Source organism: Ascaphus truei, chromosome 3 (genome assembly GCF_040206685.1).
Source record: "Ascaphus truei isolate aAscTru1 chromosome 3, aAscTru1.hap1, whole genome shotgun sequence".
Classification (NCBI taxonomy): Eukaryota; Metazoa; Chordata; class Amphibia; order Anura; family Ascaphidae; genus Ascaphus; species Ascaphus truei.
The window spans coordinates 379,964,909-379,985,886 of NC_134485.1; the positions used below are offsets into that span (position 1 = coordinate 379,964,909).

Here is a 20,978-nt window from a genome sequence, read left to right on the forward strand (position 1 = left end):
GGGCGCGATCAATGCCTTAAGGCAATCTGATCACGCTCCGCGCAGTCTCACAAACCATGGACTAAAGCACAAAAACTGCTGTGCTTAGAACATAGGATGGAAGAAGCCCAGACCAAAAATAACTTCCCAATATGATGTTCTTCTTCACTGTTTCATTCTGCAAATTCTTGCTGAATATATTACTTTTGGTTCCGTTTTTAGTTTTAATCAAGGAGAAGAGAGTGTCGTGAAACAAGAATGTTTTGCAAATGTAACAAGTTCACGTTGCTGAATAATACTAGAAAAGTTTTATTGTTGGCTAAAGGTCAGCAGCCATAGTACTTTTCTTTGTTAGCACTCATAGTAATGCCTTGAAAATATGTATATTTGTGCAGCATTCTTAGGTAAAACATTTTGAAGATGTCGTACAAGTGCCATAACACTCATACAAACCATACTAATTTAGCATTATTTTTGCTATAGTTCTAATACATCAAAAGGAAAACAAAACCAAAGTTTCTACAGAAAATATATATTCTTAATAACTGTTATACATTATCAGAGAAGACTGATTCCATGAACATGTAAAGGCTGCCAAATGTCTGTGTTGTCGATAGTGATTATCATATTGTATTGTTGTTTTATAATTAATTTTGGCCCTACTTTTAGATGTAGCCCTCAAAGGCTTATTCAATAAAATGCGATCGTGCCTATTCTGCACTACCACTTGGAAATTCCCATTTACTGGAATGGGAGTCTACATGCGGTAGTACTAAATTGGTACTATAATACATTATTGAATAAGCCCCTTAGTCTCTAAGTGCTAATATACAATAGACTACAGGGTAGGAGAGGGTTCAAGTTTGCTCCTCAGAACTCAATCATCAGGTTATATGTTGTTATACCAGTTTGAATGTTTTATTCGAGTGCAGACCAAGGTATGGGAGGGAATCAGGAAGAAGGTTGGGAACTCAATATCCATGCAGTTTAATCACTTAATATATTTAAGAAATATCTATAATATCTATTTTTATTTTTGCTGGGTATGTGCACTTAGTTGTCACTTAGCACTTAGTTGTCACTTAGCATATGTATCAGTATCAGTCTCAAACTCTCAATATCATTAGATTCTTGTCTGGTCTATTGTGGGCTGGTTAACAGCTAAACACATCTGTGGTTAATGGTTAACATGGCAGCATTATAGATAAGAATAGAATTACAGTATACATACATTGAGAACAAATGGTGTTTTGTAAATGTGGCACACGCTTGCTCCTACAAAATGTATTATATTTCCCTTAACATTGAAGACAAATTGTTTCATATTAAAATAATGTTGCACTGCATGGAAATAGAACTGTTTCTTGTGAGAGGTTATTTTTAAACAGGTCGCTATTGCAGTAAGTCGCCCCCCTCACCCACCATTTCTCTCTGTCACAGAATGTGTTTATTACATCTCTTGCCAAAATGACTTTGCAAAACGTCACACCACTTGTAAAATCTGATTTGTGGCTGTCAGATAAGAAAAGTACTGTACATTTTGTTTTGTTTGTCCTTTGAGCAAAAAAAGCAAATACTCCCTTGCATTTATTGCTGAATAGTTTTCAATTTCACTCAGAACAGTACAATTAAAATCACAGACAGTACATTTCCGTACAATAAAATTATTTTTGCACCTATTGTCTGCTATGATATAAGGGAATAGCAGGAAGGGTTATGGAGTTATAAAAATCAGCACCTCACAATTTTAGATGTACAGTATGAGTCAGACATTTGTAGTCAGTGTAATTTTTTAAATAAGATGACATGGGCCAAGTGGTTCTCAGATGCATCAGTTTCCATATTTTTACATGAAATATTTCATTAGATGTTACAGTGTGGGCAGTAGGTGGGTTTATCCAGAGCTTAAGTTGCCCTGGTACGTTCAGTGCCAGTGTTTCTCTTCCTCAGTTTTTGCTGGTAGGCAAACTTCGTAGCTTTGTTTCTGCTTGACTGCAAGCAAGATGGTGGTTGTGGAGTTCATTGGTCAATAGATATTTTTGTATCATCAATGCTTGCAAACACCAGATTCATTAAGAAGTTGTACAGACTATAGGACGTATTATGGTAAAACAAGAATAAGTGCAGAAGGGACATTATTATTAAAGAATTGTATGAGATTTGTATATGAGAATGAGCTCATTAAAGAATACCTTATATTTAATACAGATTTAATAACCTGATGTAGCAATACTATCAAACCCATAGTCTGTATTCCAAAGTGCCTGGTCTTAGCATTTTTGATGTAAAACAACTATGTTGAACAAATTAAACTGGACTATTTTCAGATATTACAGAACTGTACAAGTTTATTTTTTTTCCATAAGAAATGTTGAATTTGTGTACAATTCAACCACTACAAAATGAATTGCTTCTGATGAGACCTCGTGCCGTTGCACATTTGGGCAAGAAAGACTTTCGGGCATAAATCAAGTGTATGTTATCTTTACATTTATCCCCAATGTATCAATTGAGTGATTCACTTAACTATTACCTGGGATAGCATCTTTAATAATGCTTTACTGTAAGCATGTTGGTGACTAACCTTCTGAGGATCCCAAATTGAACAGTTAATATGTTAACATCTGTTAGAAGTATGCACATCCTATGTACCCCTCTGATTAGCCCTTATTAACGTACATCTCACGACAGTGGGCAGTTCCACATGATTTATACCCTTTACAAGCCTGCGGCTCAGGCTCAAAATCTTTGCCACCATGGCTGCTGAAGGATGACTACTTCACACTGTGTAAAAATAGAAATAAAGCAACTCAGACTGCAGAGGGGTGGAGGCTGGAAAACTTTAAATGTACAGTAGGACAAGTTTTGGACGCAGTACAGCTGCTGTACATCTTATGACATTTGGAGTTTTGTTACTTAAGAACCTTAAGTAAATGCAAAGGTGCAGAATATGCCATACCACCGCCAAAGAGGCCAATTTAGGAGAGGGCCCATTCACTTATAATTTATATACCTCTAAATAGATTAACCGCTAATCCATGTGGGGAGATACCCATGAACATCCTCTCGCTCTCTTTCTCTCTCTCAAATCAAAGAAGCTTTATTGGCATGACAGAAAAACATTTCAGTATTGCCAAAGTATGAATAACAGAGGGTAGGGTATAATATTTACACAGCACATGGGTAACAGTTACACACAGGGATGTGGGGTTTAGTGGGCGTCTCTTATCCTGTGACAAGTGCTGATAGTTCTGCTGTTGTTTTGGCTTCTCCTGGGAGGATCACTATTTTTTGGTTCTCTTCTAGTTATTAAAGTTTTGGATAAGAGCTGTGAGTTTCTCAAAGTGGGCACTCCTGACTTCAGAGTATTTTGTGCAGCGCAATAAGAAATGTGTTTCATCTTCTACCTGTCCTAGCTCATATCGCTGGCACAGTCACATCTCCCGGGGCGTCAAGCTATCTCTGTGCCTGCCTATTTCTACTTCCAGGCCGTGGGCGCTCATTCTGTACTGGCACAATGTCTGTCTTTGTCTTCAGTAGGTAGGGTGACAGGTTATATTGTCTCTGTAGGCTGTGGTAGGTTTCCAGCTTCTTTGAGTACTGGATATAATTTTTTCACATATTTGTTTCTTTGGCAGGTTTTTGATCTGTGGGTGGTTTTGTTCTGGGAGTGAGATGACAAGTTGTTTAATGGCACAGGATCTAGTGAGGAGCTCCTGGCTTTTCATTGTTCTGTAGCAGTAAGACTGTGGATGGCTGTTGTTTAGGTGGGCCCAGAATTTCCGTGCTCTCTTTTGTACAGTGAGCAGTAGAGGAAAGCGGCCCAGCTCAGCCCGACATGCACATGTACTCCTGTTTACTTGGAGGTGTTTGCAGAATTCCAGATGCAGTATTGTGATTGGGCTGCTATCCCATTTTGTAAAGTCTATGTCCCACACCTCCCTGCCATACAGAAGGATGGGCGTGATGATGCTGTTGAAGATTTTCATCCAGACTCTTCTTTGCTAGTTTTAGTTGGTACAGGTGTTTTCTGAATGGATAGAATGCTCTACGGGCCTTCTCCTTCAGTGTATTTATGGGCAGGTTGACTCTCCCTGATGAGCTGATTGTTAGGTCTGTTCCAGAGTGTTGTCATTCAGTGTGAATTGTGATTTAGTTGGGTGTTTTTTAGATTTTTTCTGGAATACCATTATTCAGTTCTGGTTGAATGCTTCCAGTATCTCCAGGTTCGGTTGGAGGCCTTGTTCTGTTAGTTACAGCAGGAGCAGATCTTCTGTGTATAGTAGAGACTGAATCTCTGTGCCAGCCAAGGGGAGCCCAGGTGCTTAGGACGATTGTACGGCTGCTGCAAGCTCATTTGTGTATATGTTAAAAAGTGTGAGACAGGCTACAGCCCTGTCTAACTCCATGGCCTTGACGGAAGAAGTCTGTCCTTTTGTTATTTACTTTTACACAGCATTTGTTTTCAGAGTACATACTTTTGATGTTGTATGTTCTCCCTCCTATTCTGCTCTCTAGTATTTTCAGCAGTAGACCTGGATGCCAGATGGAGTCATAAGCCTTTTTAAAGTCCATAAAACATGCAAAGATTTTGCCCTGGTTGTGATGTGGACGTGCTTATTGATTAGGCTGTGCAGATGTGATCCATGGTGCAGTGGTTTGGCAGGAAGCCTGTTTGGCTCTTACTCAGTACACTCTGTCTCTGTCTCTCTCTCTCAGTCTCTGTCTCTCTCAGACTATTTGATTTCTAGCCATGACTTTCCACGCGATCTGCAAACTCAAAGCCTAATGAATGGCAAACACATCCATAATTTTGCGTGTTTGCCTTATTTACATGCTGAACAGAAATACATAGCTGAAACCAAATCATGTAAACATGTTCAATTTTCCCGTGTTCAATTTTCCCATGGTTTGGATATGGAAATAAAGGGTTTAATAACAAGATGAAAATACATTCGAAAAAAAAAAACATTTTCACTTGGACAATGCAATTTAATAAAAAGGCCACAAAGAATCAAACTTGAATACGTAGGTTTCCTGATGACAAGTAGACGGTTTGATCCTCCTTGACTACTGTACTTCTTACTTTCAATAAATTATTAATTCAGTTTATTGAAAGTTTATGTTTGAAGTTTTTCAAACCTTCTTCCTAGGTATCTTACATGTTTTAAAAGTCGGGCCCAGACATGTAAACTATTAATGGACTGTATACTTACTATATGAAAAGAATAAACCTTTGTTGGAATGTCCAACATAATTACAATCTTCTAAGACAATACCTTTTACTGAGCTAAACACATGAACCAAATAAAACTTAAATAGAACTCAACGTTAACAGTCATCCGCTTTATTATACCTGAAAAAGGGGCCTTTAAAAAAAAATTTAAAATAAAGTTCCTAACTTTTTTTAATGAGATGTGAAAGCCTTTTGTGGCAAGCCCTCTATAGCAGTAATACTGAGCCACTAATTGAGCCAGCTGTGCTGAAGTAGAGATATCCTAAAAACCTGGCCTGGTTGCGGCCCTCGTGGACTGGAGTTGGGCAGGCCTGCTCTATACTGTAGTTTGTTCACAAGTGGACACTAGGCAAGCCTTGAGACTAACCCTTTTACCCTATTTGGTATTCAAGTTTACATTGCTGTTAAATACAGTACAACTACAGTTGTCAGTGGGTTTAGCTGACTTCTGGTCAGATTGGGGTCTCTGCCACCTTTTTGGAGATTCTGTGTCTTTGTAGAAAAAAGTGAGGTTTTATGTCCCCCAACTTTAACAAATGGTAGGAGGCGGGTCAGTCTTCTAGGTTTCTAATCATTACATTTTAATAACTAGCATGTTTAACAATTAAAGTCCATTGATTTTAACATTCACTAAGGGATTCTGTGGTGATAATTGGGTTTGTACATATGTAATGACTCAGTGGTATTTTTATCAATTAAAATTGAAATTAACAAGCAGTTCACCTTCTACTTAAAAAAAACAGCAACTAACCTCTTACCTAGGGTAGCCACATTAGATTTTATAATACGGGGCGCCGAAATCCAGTATGAAAGTGTGACATCATAATGAGCGATGAATGATTTGCAGATGCTTTGAGCTGAATGGTATCTCCAACTTTACCGCTATATTCTTTGGTTTTATCCTCTCTGCGCTTGGAGGGACGGGGAAAGACAGTGAACTAAGCAGCAGTGGGAGAAGAAGTAACGCCCATAGGGGTGGGTGTCATGGTATCCTGAGATGACCAGGCAGTGTCCTAACTTTATAATTTTAATAATTTAGTAAGGCGACGTCTATCGGAAAAGGTAACTATTACACTCAAGTAGAAATCTATTACGTTTTTGTGACTGATTTCATTACAGTCATTTTAACTTCAGGCATTTCACATCAATGCACTGAAATACGGGACAATTGTGCGTCCCGACAGACTTTTCCGGGACAATGGGACAAGTCAGTGAAATAAGGGACAATCCCGTACATATGGGACAACTGGCAACATTACACTTACACACTAATCGCTGATCAACTCTGACAGCTGAGTGACCCAAAAATACAATATAACACTCAATACTCATAGAATCCGCTATGCTATTACCTTGTTAGCTGGTGGAGAGATAGAGGATGAGAGTTCCCTACTTAATATGGATGAGAAGGTGTAGAATGCATTAACTTCCATTCAATTGAAGAGACGATACTGGATCATTAATTGTCTGTTGCTCTACTTGCTAACATATTGAATGGCAGGTTCAATAACCAGCACTATAACCAGGACAGAGAGAAAACGATAGGAAAACATGAATCGTGGTGACATATGAAGAAATCTAAAACAAAAACCATGAAAAGAAACATGTATAAACCCATAGCAAGTGAAATTCTATCATTTTTTACGGGGGTTTTATCACTTTTTTTTACTCAACATAACTTATTAAGCGTCTGGTTATAGTCACTTCCAGCAGTTATCGTCCTCACACTGATGAGACTGAAAAGGTTGAAACAGGGGTCTGTGAGTAGGTTTACTGGCTATGCCCATTTTTATTGTATCCCAGGCTATGCTGAAAAGCTGTGTATTATGGCAGGCATAGGCTTATAGGGATCCATGTTAAAATGGACATGAAGCAAAAGGTAACATACTGTGAGTGCTCATTTGCATGTCATTACCCATATTCCCTGGCTGCAGTGGAAGTGTTGTATACTAAGAGATAATGGGGACAGACAGGGTTGCAGCCCTGTCTGAGATGTGAATTTGCTCACAAGTGATATTTTTATTTGTTATAATTATTTATCGTGTGCTAGAAAGATAATGGATTGTCCAGTCACTGCTGGCAGCTAGTGTGTGGTATTTCTAGTCATTTTAAACAAAGACTAGATGTACTCAATGTTGCTGTTTATTGCATAATGTTTAATATTGGAGAACAAAATAAAATGCAGTGTATAGAATAGTCTATCCTATAAATATGCATTTAAGGTGCCATTTGTTTTGCAAAGTAGGTTTATGGTCTACTTTGCATGCTTTTATTGATGGTTAAATCATAATCAAAACATGATTTTATTTGCGTGCTGCATACTTGTTTCCTTGTGGGTGGGAGCACATTTAATAACGCTCGCAATTATTCCTATATGCGCTTAGAAAGTCTCTTAATGTTGTACTCGGCCAAGAAGAGAATATTGAAAAGTGCTGCTCCTTTTTCCTTGGATTAAGTTTGACACTTAAGTTTTCGGCAGCTTCGGTTTGATATTACTAACACTCACTTTCCCACGCCCTTGCTCAGCAGCAATGTGTTTACTGAAGTACATGATGGCTCTCTTCCTTTTCCATGTTTGCTCTCACTCTACCTGTTCCCTGCTGTCTCCGTTGATGCTGCCCTAGTCCGTGGCCATAGTAGGCGCGACCGACTATGAAATAGGTTAGCGCGTCTGTCGCCTGAGCGATGTGTGTCCTCCGTTGATGCGCACGCCGGAGAGGCTTCGCCATGATGTCACAGCCTGGAAATGTCAGGTTCGCCCTCATTGGTTCAGACGGCTCACGTGACGTCTGATTACAGTGATGAATTTGTTTGTGCAGCCTGTGGCGTCGCGGGTGGTCGCATGCACTATGGCCACAACCTTAGGCTGCGTTTATAGTACTTTCTACGGCTACTGTGACGTTGCGCAGCGTCGTAGCAAGTGCATGCAGTCCATCACGGGTGCCCATAGTCAAGGGATTTTGACTTGTTCAGCGATCGCAGCGTGACGTCAGCGGCACGTGAGCTGTTCAGCCAATGAGGGCGAACCTCTCACGGCCACGCCTACGCCACGCCCCCAGTCGCCCTCTGTACAGATTCCAGCACTATAACCAGGAATCGCTATTACAATGGCGACGGCTGACGTCACGCAGTTGCGCCGCTGTAACTATAAACGCAGCCTAAGGCTGCGTCCAGGCTGACCCGTGCTGAGGCGCGCTCACGCTCGGCACTGAGCCCCTGCAGCCGCAATGAGAGCGACTTTAGCAGGGGCTCGCGCACGCTCCCGCAAGCATGCGGAAGCGTAAGTCTTACCAAAATGTTATATTCAAGCGCTCAAGGCCGGTCACGTGAGCGGTTCGCCCAATGAGGGAGAACCAGCTCCGTGACGTCACTGGCCCGCCCCCCAACACGCCCCCGGACCAAGGCCAGGGAAAGCACCCGCTTTCCCTCAGCCTGCGCACGCCTTCCGCACGGCTGCAGTCCTATGGACGCAGCCTTAGAAGTTTCATTACCTTTATTGCCTGGTTTCTGCAAATAGCCATGTGGGAAAGTGTAACATTCCTTCAATATGATGTGATACAACATCAATTATATACAATGTAACACTTAATGATAACAGGTTGCAGTGTATCTTGCTTATCTGCAAACTGCAGGAAATGTGCTGTTTCTTTTAGCAGAAGTGTTACAGTACATGGCTATTTTTTATTGTAGTTACCTTGTAAACAAAGACTTCGATCTTCTACCATTCTTAACTGCCAATAAAATGTTTATCCTGAGAGCCCGTGGAATTCATTCATAAAACTGTTTTGTTCTACGCTCGTGTCCCACAGTCCCTTCCTAGAAAATGAAATGATGTAAATAAGATTGCTTTCATGCAGCAGAGGAGAACAGAGCACAACGTTAGAAAAGTTAAATGCCAGCTTGAGAATTTCATTCAGCTGCTACAGATGTAGCTAAATTAACTCTCTTCTGGGCCGCTGCCAACTGCGGTCGGGATCCTCCGCGGCGCTTTCGCGGCAGACATCATCTCCGGCACCGCAGACTTTTGCTTCTTTGACCGCGGCTCTGCGGACAGTGCGTCTTACTACATCTGTATTCTAAGGGCTCGTCCAGGGTGGTGCTGAGCGGGCGCGCGTGTGCTCACAACGATGAGTCACGCGCCTGCCCGTGCCCGTGAGCTGAGACCACATTGCACAACCCTGTTCATTTAACTGCAAAGATATAATGTACTTTTCACAAGCTAAAGAGTAATGTCCCTCAAACACATCCCGTCATATTCATTAAACACTTCTCACATCTAAACTATGTGATAAGTGTTTGTTAGGCAGCATATTTTTTTGCCTTATCAATTTCACGTGTGCAAATTTGGGATGTATATGATCTAATCTTGCTAAATGAAGTATCCACATGCTATTCAGTTAAACTGCAAGATTGTAATTGACAGCTAAAATCTTGCAATTATTTGCCTTCCTGAAGCTGGCAAGATTAGTACAGCAGTTTGTTTCTGTGAATAATGGGACAGTGTTGCAGAGAGAAGGGTTAACGGTGCAATGTCACATACTGTATAAACACATTGAACAAATGCCAGTGATATATTTAATAGGTTAAAGCTACTGTAGGTGATCCATGGCTTTCTAAAATAAACGTTAATATTTGTTGTATTATTATTTACATTGGAGCTCTGATCGTTACATTTGAAACAGCATTTCTTCTTGGTGTTTTTTTTCTTCTATATATATATACTAGCTGAGAGACCCGGCGTTGCCCGGGATGTAAATGCGTAATAGGTAGTATTATTTATAAATTGTGGAACAATAGGTGACTGTTTGTTGTAAAGGTTGGATAATAATATTGAAAAGAAAGATGGAAGAAAATGTAATACGATGTTGTATAAAAATGGTTTATTGTAACCACACCACAGTACAATGTATATTTTGGTGCTATAAGTGATGTAAAAATGTGAGGCGTGTGTCCTGCTAGGGTGTGAGGCGGCGGGTGGCACGTGGGTTGTGAGTGCTGTCTGTGAGTGTGGGTCCTGCTAGGGTGTGAGGCGGCGGGTGGCGCGTGGGTTGTGAGTGCTGTCTGTGAGTGGGGGTCCTGCTAGGGTGTGAGGCGGCAGGTGGCGCGTGGGTTGTGAGTGCTGTCTGTGAGTGGGGGTCCTGCTAGGGTGTGAGGCGGCGGGTGGCGCGTGGGTTGTGAGTGCTGTCTGTGAGTGGGGGTCCTGCTAGGGTGTGAGGCAGTGGGTCAGTGATGTCGGTGCGTAGGGGCGGGAGGCAGCAGGTGTGTGTGGCGGCAGGTATGTGTCGAGTGTGGTGGGTGTCTGTTGAGTGCGTGCAGCGGCTGTGAGGCGGTGGGTGAAAGGCAGAGGCGGCCGGAGTAAGGGCGGGTGAAAGGCAGAGGCGGGGGTGGGGAGGCGGTAAGGCGGGCAGGAAGGCGAAGGGCGGCGGGAAGGGGAGGAGGGGTGAGGTGGTGGGAAGGGGGAGGAGGGGGGAGGTGGTGGGAAGGGGGGGGGAGGTGGTGGGAAGGGGGGGAGGGGGGAGGTGGTGGGAAGGGGGGGGAGGTGGGAAGGGGGGGAGGGGGGAGGTGGTGGGAAGGGGGGGGAGGTGGTGGGAAGGGGGAGGAGGGGTGAGGTGGTGGGAAGGGGGAGGAGGGGGGAGGTGGTGGGAAGGGGGGGGGAGGTGGTGGGAAGGGGGGGAGGGGGGAGGTGGTGGGAAGGGGGGGGAGGTGGGAAGGGGGGGAGGGGGGAGGTGGTGGGAAGGGGGGGGAGGTGGTGGGAAGGGGGAGGAGGGGTGAGGTGGTGGGAAGGGGGAGGATAGGGGAGGTGGTGGGAAGGGGGAGGAGGGGGGAGGTGGTGGGAAGGGGGGGGAGGTGGTGGGAAGGGGGGGGGGAGGTGGTGGGAAGGGGGGGGGAGGTGGTGGGAAGGGGGGGAGGGGGGAGGTGGTGGGGAGGGGGGAGGTGGTGGGAAGGGGGGAGGGGGGAGGTGGTGGGAAGGGGGGAGGGGGGAGGTGGTGGGAAGGGGGGGAGGGGGGAGGTGGTGGGAAGGGGGGGAGGTGGTGGGAAGGGGGAGGAGGGGTGAGGTGGTGGGAAGGGGGAGGAGGGGGGAGGTGGTGGGAAGGGGGGTGGGAGGCGGTGGGAAGGGGGGTGGGAGGCAGTGGGAAGGGGGGGAGGCGGTGGGAGGTGGTGGGAAGGAGGGGGGAGGTGGTGGAAAGGAGGGGGGGGGAGGCGGTGGGAAGGAGGGGGGGAGGCGGTGGGAAGGGGGGGAGGCGGTGGGGAGGCGGTGGGAAGGCGTGGGGGAGGTGAAGGGGGGGGTGTAGGGGAGGTGAAGGGGGGGTGTAGGGGAGGTGAAGGGGGGGTGTAGGGGAGGTGAAGGGGGGGTGTAGGGGAGGTGAAGGGGGGGGGGGTGGAAGGGAGGTGAAGGGGGGGTGGAGGGGAGGTGAAGGGGGGGTGGAAGGGAGGTGAAGGGGGGGTGGAAGGGAGGTGGGGGGGGGGTGAATGGGGAGGTGAAGGGGGGGTGAATGGGGAAGTGAAGAGGGGGGGTGGAGGGGAGGTGAAGGGGGGGTGGAGGGGAGGTGAAGGGGAGGTGAAGGGGGTGGAAGGGAGGAGAAGTGGAGTGAGGGGAGGTGAGGGGAGGTGAAAGGGGGTGAGGGGAGGTGAACGGGGGTGAGGGGTGGGTGAGGGGAGGTGAAGGCCGCTCACTCACCCGTCCGGCAGGTCCCACGTTGATCTGAGGCGGGAGGCAGCGTGTTGTGGCCGCTCCCCCGCTGTGTCCAGGGCGCTCGCTCACTCCCCTGCTGACTGTAGCGGCGCCGGGGGGGGGGGGTTATCGGGGAGACACTGACACTGGAGGGGAGGGGGGGTGGAGGGGAGGTGAAGGGGGGTGGAGGGGAGGTGAAGGGGGGTGGAAGGGAGGTGAAGGCCGCTCACTCACCCATCCGGCAGGTCCCACGTGGATCTGAGGCGGGAGGCAGCGTGTTGTGGCCGCTCCCCCGCTGTGTCCCGGGCGCCGCCATCTTGGGCACTTGGTGCCGCGAGGCAGGCTGCCTGGCCACTGGCTGTTTCCCCGCCGGGGAAGGGGTGAGTTGTAGCGCCGGGGAGGGGGGGCATGTATATGTGTGGGGGGGAGAGGTGGGAGATATAGAAGGGGGGTATCGCACGGCCGCTGACACTGGGTGGGGGGGGCTCTGAAGGGGTAATAATAGTGTGTGTGTCCCGCTGACTGTAGCGGCGCCGGGGGAGGGGGGGGGCGGGGTGAAAGCGCGGGAGACACGGGGAGAGGAGGAGGTGCGCGCGGGTGCTGCTAACACTGTGAGCCCCGCTAATGTAGGTAACACCCCCCCTACTCTCGTGTGTGTGTGTGTGTGTGTGTGTGTGTGTGTGTGTGTGTGTGTGTGTGTCCCCGTCCTTTGGCCCGTCCCTCCGCCTCCGGCAAATGAGAGGTGTGCGGGGGCGGGCGGGCCAAGGGACCAATGAGATTGCCGCTAGGGACGCAGACATACAGTGCTTTCAGAAATATATAGTAGATATAAATTTATGCAACTGTTCAGGACACTTAGCAGTGGCCTAAACAGAGATCGAAATTTTATGAGTCATTACTGACACTAGCGAACTCTCTTCCCATGAGCACTAAAGGCCATGTCTGTACATACTGTGCTATATGTATGCACACACAGCTGTCTCTCACACATACTAATACTCCTTATTTTTCCATCCCTATACACCAATAGGGACCACATAGTATCCACACACACTTTTAGTTGTGCTACTGACTCTCACATTTCCACACCCACCCACACCATTTATATCCCCTCTCACTCCACACACACCTTGTGTAGAGCACTGTTTATACTGTGAGCTCTCCATTCATTTTTATTCACACTGATACACATACACACTCTTTCTTCACTTGCTTTCAGTTACCCTTTGACACCTCCAGCCATAAAACACATCCACATCGGGGGAAGGACCAGCACAGAGAACATTCCAAGAGACACTGTTTTCAAGTTATCCTTGCTTCATTCATTGTAACATCGCCGGAAGAAGAGATCAGTGTATCTCGAAAGCTCGCACAAATAAAAGCATTTTGTTAGCCACAGAACGGTATCATCTATTTATTTTTTGATTATATATATATATATATATATATATATATATATATATATATATATATATATATATGACTGAAAAAATGTTTGGATGTGTGTTTGTACCCTCACCTCATTGGCCTGCGGGGTGGGCTGACGTCACGGCCACGCCTATGCAGGGCGTGACAGTCACACCACCCTCACACCGCGTGCCCCTCTTGGCCTCACTGTCCATTTTGTGACTGCCAGACCGCACAGTTACTCCTACTCCTGCCAGGACCCCACACTCACTGCTACCCCACAGCCTCCCTAACTGTCTCCCCCTTCCCCCCACGCTGCCATCCTCCCGCTCACACCACCACCCCACTACACACGCGCCTCACCACCCCCGCGCCGCCGTCCTCCCCCCTCCCTTCAGCTGCGCCTGCTATGACCGCCGCCGCTCGCCTCACCGCGCCTCACCGTCCTCCCACCTCCGTTCAGCTGCGGCTGCCTGCCAGGGGCGCCGCCGCTCGCCTCACCGCCCTGTCCCTTCCCAGGCTCCAACCTGCAGCCTCCGCTTCAGGTATGGGGGACAGTGGGGGGAGAGATGCAGGGGGGGAGAGATAACACACCCAGTCACTCACCCACCCACACAGTCACCCAGTCACTCACCCACCTAGTCAATCACCCACCCAGTCAATCACCCACCCACTCACCCACTCACTCACCCACCCAGTCACTCACCCAGTCAGTCACTCACCCACCCACCCACTGACCAACCAACCCACCCACTAACCAATGTCACTAAAGTCACTAACCCGCCCACCCACTAAAGTCACTAACCCACCCAGTCACTAACCCACCCAGTCACTAACCCACTAACCCACCCAACCACTAAAGTCACTTCACTAAGGCCACCTCACTAACCCACTAACCTATCCACCCAGTCATTAACCCACCCAATCACTAACCCACCCACTTCACTAACCCACTAACCTACCCACCCAATCACTAACCCACCCAGTCACTCACCCACCCACTCACTCACCCACTGAGCTCTGAAGGGGGGGGAATTGGACATGTGAAGGGGGGGGGGAACGGATCTGTGAAGGGGGGGGGACGGAGGTGTGAAGGGGGGGGAGCTGTTAACACGTGGGGCGCATTCATGTGCGGGCCCAGATTGCTGTCAACGGGGAGAAACAGACAGGGAGGAAGAAAAGGGAAGGGGGGGGGGAGAGAGGGCAATGGGGGAGAGAGAGAGAGGGCAATGGGGGGAGAGAGAGAGAGAGAGAGAGAGAGAGAGAGAGAGAGAGAGAGAGAGAGAGAGAGAGGGAAATGGGGATAGAGGGAGGGCAATGGGGAGAGAGAGAGGGCAATGGGGGAGAGAGAGGGCAATGGGGGGGGGAGAGAGAGAGAGAGAGAGAGAGAGAGAGAGAGAGAGAGGGGGCAATGGGGAGTGATAGAGAGGGCAATGGGGAGAGAGAGAGAGGGCAATTGGGAGAGGGCAATGGGGAGAGAGAGAGGGCAATGGGGAGTGAGAGAGAGGGCAATGGGGAGAGAGAGAGAGGGCAATTGGGAGAGGGCAATGGGGGAGAGAGAGAGGGCAATGGGGAGAGGGCAATGGGGAGTGAGAGAGAGGGCAATGGGGTGAGAGGGCAATGGGGAGAGGGCAATGGGGAGTGAGAGAGTGGGCAATGGGGTGAGAGAGAGGGCAATGGGGTGAGAGAGAGGGCAATGGGGAGTGAGAGAGAGGGCAATGGGGTGAGAGAGAGGGCAATGGGGAGAGGGCAATGGGGAGTGAGAGAGAGGGTAATGGGGTGAGAGAGAGGGCAATGGGGAGAGAGGGCAATGGGGTGAGAGAGAGGGCAATGGGGAGAGGGCAATGGGGAGTGAGAGAGAGGGCAATGGGGTGAGAGAGAGGGCAATGGGGAGAGAGAGGGCAATGGGGAGTGAGAGAGAGGGCAATGGGGTGAGAGAGAGGGCAGTGGGGAGAGAGAGAGGGCAATGGGGAGAGAGAGGGCAATGGGGAGAGGGCAATGGGGTGAGAGAGAGGGCAATGGGGAGTGAGAGAGAGGGCAATGGGGTGAGAGAGAGAGGGCAATGGGGAGAGGGCAATGGGGAGTGAGAGAGAGGGCAATGGGGTGAGAGAGAGGGCAATGGGGAGAGAGAGGGCAATGGGGTGAGAGAGAGGGCAGTGGGGAGAGAGAGAGGGCAATGGGGAGAGGGCAATGGGGAGAGAGAGGGCAATGGGGAGAGGGCAATGGGGTGAGAGAGAGGGCAATGGGGAGAGGGCAATGGGGAGTGAGAGAGAGGGCAATGGGGTGAGAGAGAGGGCAATGGGGAGAGAGAGGGCAATGGGGAGTGAGAGAGAGGGCAATGGGGTGAGAGAGAGGGCAATGGGGAGAGGGCAATGGGGAGTGAGAGAGAGGGCAATGGGGTGAGAGAGGGCAATGGGGAGTGAGAGAGAGGGCAATGGGGAGTGAGAGAGAGGGCAATGGGGTGAGAGAGAGGGCAGTGGGGAGAGAGAGAGGGCAATGGGGAGAGAGAGGGCAATGGGGAGAGGGCAATGGGGTGAGAGAGAGGGCAATGGGGAGAGGGCAATGGGGAGTGAGAGAGAGGGCAATGGGGTGAGAGAGAGGGCAATGGGGAGAGAGAGAGGGCAATGGGGAGAGTGAGAGAGAGGGGGAGCGGAGAGAGGGGGGAGCGGAGAGAGAGAGGGTAGCGGAGATAGGGGGTGAGCCGAGAGAGAGGGGGAGCGGGAAAATGCAATGCCGGGCAACGCCGGGTATATCAGCTAGTTTTACATAAATGCAGCAGCTACTTACATTTACAGCAATGTAATGATCTAAAATGCCGATTGATCCGTAATCCCGTGATGGATCAGCGAAGATCCGTAATCCCGTGATGGATCAGCGAAGATCCGTAATCCCGTGATGGATCAGCGAAGATCCTGATGCTCAGGGCACGCGATATGGCTGGGTTTCAAAAGAGGAAGGGGTGTGGCTCCCTAAATGGCTGTTATAATAGAGAAAAAAATAACTGAAAAGGGCATAAAGAGTGAAAAATAAAGGGCAAACGTGCAGTAAGTATTATCTAATATCACACAACTGACTTATTAAAAAAAAAAACACATATAGGATTTTGAATGAAATTCTAAATCTTTTTGGCGGTTTTATTTTTAAGCATCAACTGTGATCAGCTGAATTTTATCAGCCTGCACCTTTTAGAATTACTTCACTAGCTCTGGATGTTACAAATGTCATATTTTGGGACCCCATCTCTTTTGTCAGAAAAACTATATGCAGATGAGTTGCACGTTGACACAATGTTTCTGTACTGAAAAATATTATTATTGACTATCGCGCAAACTACATAACTTGATGACGTTTTTTTTTGCCTTTATATATTGCTTAGTTGTAGGGTAATGAAGAGGCCCCAATTCTGGCTAAAAGGTATGAAATTAGCTGATAGTACCTTTCTGAAACAATCAAGCACAGCTGAGAATACATATTTTCAGGTTCAGAGCTCCCATTGTAAAGAAAAGAAATATTTCAAACTTTCAACAAATATTTTATGTAAAAAAAACAACATACTTTTGACCTATTAATGCCGTTAGTTCAGACTTGTCCCAAGTTAGACTGTACATTTAACCCTCTTGCTGCCACAGTGGCTTACAACACAATACACAGGCAGTCCAGTCCCTCTGTCAGCGAACAAAACTCCTATATAAGTAAATACAGAGTTTTGTCAAAAAGCAGTGTGCAAACGTCTCCATTTACATCGCCATGATGGGCCAGACCTGCTGCTGTGCAAAACATCCAAAACAAGCAAAGCAGAAGCGCACAAGTCGGATTTCAGAAACAATTGTGATTTATTAGCCACAGAGGACCAGCGGTTCAGCTGGCACAGCATGACATAGCATGTCCATGAGAGAGGCTGCTGTGCCAGCTGAAACGTTGGTTCCTTGTGGCTAATAAATCATTATTTTTTTGTGAAATCCAATTTTTGCCCTTCCGCCTCATTTGTTTTCCTTTTACATCACCATCGTATAAAAAAATAGGGAAATAATTTTGAGTGTTTTGCTAAACATATTTTTTTAATGATTTCATTGAACCGTTGTTTTTTTTTTTTCTCCCAACGCTTACAGGGAAAGCTGCTTCTCTCCTGTTAGTCCAGAAACATGCCCTCTCGTGCAAACATTTACCTGCCCCAATAGGGCATTCATAATGCACAGCCACGTTCAGCTGAAGACAGGTCTGCAGACACAGGACCGACATCTCTTCCTTTTTTCAGACATCATGATCGTTGCAAAGTCAAAGTAAGTAATGTGTCCACATGGCGCTTTAGTAGATACACATTTCTGGATTATATTATTTTTTTTAAATCCCATTAAGATGTTCACTGCTAGAGGGTAATGATAACGATCTGTACAACATCAAGAACAACCTCATAGGATATACTTCTGTACCAACATTATTACTTAGTGAGCAAAGTTACATTTGCAGGCAAAGAAATACAGCAAAATTATTACACAAAGAAGGTGACTTAACCCTTTCAGTGACCTGGCACGTAGCTACTGTGTCATGGGTTCTGGCACCCTGGGTGCCCCATGATATAGAAGCTACTCCCCCCACAAAAAGATTATTTTCTTAGGGGGGGGCGCGTCTTGTTCTCTTATGGAGATCAGGGCGTGATCTTAACTGATGGCGGACAGAAGGGGGATGACTCCTTCCATTCCGTTATCAGCGACGGAGCGATCATGTGCTTTGGAGGAGCGGTCATGTGATCGGAGTGGTCATGTGATCGGAGTGCTGGATGGACTGTGGCACTGTGCCCCGCGACCCCTCAAAGGGTCAAGCATACCGTTCTGTCATTGCAAAATAGTCTGAAGAAAACGTGTCAGCTCAAGCAATAAACATGTCATTAGTGTCACTGATTAACATGATGCCACATGCAATGTATTTTATTTTCACTGGTCCCTGGTGTGTTGATCATCCAAAATTTTCATTTTCAATTGAGAATTGAGATGACGAGAATTAGTATACTCTTCATTCAATGCAACAGTAATATTAGCTTCATCGTCATTTTGCTGTTTTAGAGGAGGACTATGTTTTTATAACTGTGATTCAGTGGAGTTTCTATGTGTCTACAGTTGTGGATTATACTCTGACTCTCCTGAAAGTTTTTATTTGAAACTGTAAAGTAGATTATTATTCTGATATAATTTCTGTTTAGGTAATATACCCTATAGTCACTGAAGTATGCTTCGGCCTGTCTTAACTCCCAGACATGCGGCATACTAAAACATAGCACCTTTAGTGGATAATTGCCTTAGTTGAGGTTATAGGTTAAGATATACAAGGCTGTGCTAAGTTATGGGAAACCTTTCGGCTCATGGAAAGGAATGGACTGTAAAATGCCGTATGGTTTACCACTGTCTTGTAAGTCTGGGCCATAATCTTTTATGGGCAGGATTCTTGGTTTAAGGCACAAAAAAAGTAAATTTTCCACTTTTGTTCCTAAATAGAGTGTAGGCTACTGACTTGTTACAGTAAGGTGGAGGAATCAATCACATAATGTCTTAACACTTCTAGGTTTGCAAAATTGCAGCATCCATGCAGTAAAAGCATTATGATGTAATGAATCCATATTCACTTGCAGTGAAAGTGTAATGTGATTCATTTTGCAAAAAAAAATAAAAAATCTTATCTCACTTTTTAAAATAAGCATATGTATTATATTTCTTCCTATGGTGTGATGACAATTGTAAAATATTCTGCATCCCATTCAGAATATATACAGTATACATACTGTTGCATGGTGGACCTTGAAAAATCATTCTTCATTAGTTAGGTCAATGGCCGGGTACTGTAGAAGAGGGAGGGGGTGATTGGGGGAAACTGCCAGGCAAACTTTCCCTTATTATTTGAGGATGTCATGGGTGGACCATTTTTCTTGATTGTGTTTGAGGAAGAAGATATGAAGCCTTCTGTATCATGTCTTTGCCAATGGGAAAGAGCAGATTGGAAAACAAAGGAAGCTTAACGTAATACAGGCTTGGTTCATGTTTCCATTACAGTAAAATCAGTCTGCAACATGGATTTAACCTTACACTGCTCTAACGTATTGCTTGACTGCTAATATTCATGAAAGATTTCCGGGTGCTTTTAAATACACAAAGGTTATGATGTTACTTTTTGACTTTGGTAGTACTGATATAATCAACAAATTCTTAATAATTAAAGGAAGTTAGTGTATGTTCTTGTGTTGAACAGAACAGTTCCCCTCCTAATGACAATGTGCTAATAGACTGTTATGGAGAAAAAAAAAAGAAAAGAAAAATGGGCCCAAATGTTGATTTTATTCTGTTGTGTTCAGAAATGACCATTGCTGACAGACATCATTTGAAAAAGGTGATTGTTGAATGATGCATTGTGCTGCCTCAATGGGGTTTTCTTGATGTTACTAAATAATATTAATCCTTAGTGCACTTTTTGACCCATATAACCGAATGGCCACACTAGTGCTAAGACTTAGAATTGGTTGATCAATCTGGGCCTACCTGTATTTTGAATATGCTTTTGCAAACTACTAATCTATTCTGTGCTATTTTCATTTTGAATGTGCAGTGTCATTTTCCAGTTTGGTGCTATGCTTATGCTCAGGATACAGTAAGCGCCTCCCAGCAGGACACATTTCTGTATCACTGCATAATCACCATCATTTTTTATGTTCTTTTCTATGTTGTACTCATCACTGAGAAATTAAACATTGACAGTTTCTGTACATGAAATGCCAAAATAAACCATGTTTTCACAAGGAACCGAATCATGAATTCGCCAGGGAGGCTTTGCATACACGTACTTTTCAGATGTCCTGATTGTTTGGTGCATTTTTAGTGGCGCTTTACTAGCACAGATGCTAGAAATGACAAGTTAATTCCTGCCTTGCCTTCATTGTGTCTCCACTTAGCAATATGGGGATTTTATTCAGTGCCTATTGAAATAAACATGCTGTCAACCCATCTCCCAGGCGAGTAGGGAATTTGCATTACGATTTATTTAAGTACTATATCGATTCACCCTCAACCAGATTAATTGCAATAATTTCCATGCTTTTGGAACAACCACTGCACATTTGTGTCCCCGCAACTTCACAGTTGTCTGTACAAATCTTAGTGACTTTATGATTTATGAAGTCTTTAGTGACTTGATGATTTCAAATGTAAACAAACTACAACTATTCTAAACATGAGATGCATGCAATTATTTTACGTACTGCAAGCCACCAGGGACCATTTGCTTTCATTGCGCTTCAGTACCAGAAGCCATTACCAGCATTGATCTCGATCTACATGATGTTAATGTTAGATTCCAGGTCAAGTTTATCTCAGACAGATTGTAGCATGAGCAAATGTAATGGAGAACGATTCTATGGGCTTTGGATTGAGTGGAAACGTAAAGAATATTCAGAAACTGAACGGCACACATTTTGACTGGACATCAGTGCATTATGCTGGGTTCCAACAAAGATTAAATGAGAATTTATTGGTAAAAAAAAACTGGATATTGAACCATGAAGAACTCCATTAAACTTTGTAATAGAAAGTTACATGAAACTGTCAAAGGGGACAATTAATTCATGATTTTATAGGCAAGAGGAGATCCAGACTAGGGCTCAATGATGGAACAATATGAAGATGGATTGCCGTAGGAAAAGTG

General features: G+C 45.8%; 1 protein-coding gene and 1 long non-coding RNA gene across 2 annotated transcripts in view; one reads left to right on the plus strand and one right to left on the minus strand.

The window, feature by feature from the left end:
- The window catches only part of LOC142490267 (uncharacterized), a 30,839-nt gene extending 21,814 nt beyond the window's left edge, over positions 1 to 9,025 (minus strand). The window contains exons 1-2 of the long non-coding RNA XR_012800015.1: positions 8,910 to 9,025; positions 6,568 to 6,731 (exon numbers count right to left, since the gene is read on the minus strand). This is a non-coding gene — a long non-coding RNA (uncharacterized LOC142490267). The remainder of the gene's footprint in view (positions 1 to 6,567; positions 6,732 to 8,909) is intronic.
- The window catches only part of ARHGAP20 (Rho GTPase activating protein 20), a 116,567-nt gene that overhangs the window by 29,070 nt on the left and 66,519 nt on the right, over positions 1 to 20,978 (plus strand). The window contains exon 3 of the mRNA XM_075592319.1: positions 17,405 to 17,575. Coding sequence (XP_075448434.1) covers positions 17,405 to 17,575 — 171 coding nt within the window. The remainder of the gene's footprint in view (positions 1 to 17,404; positions 17,576 to 20,978) is intronic.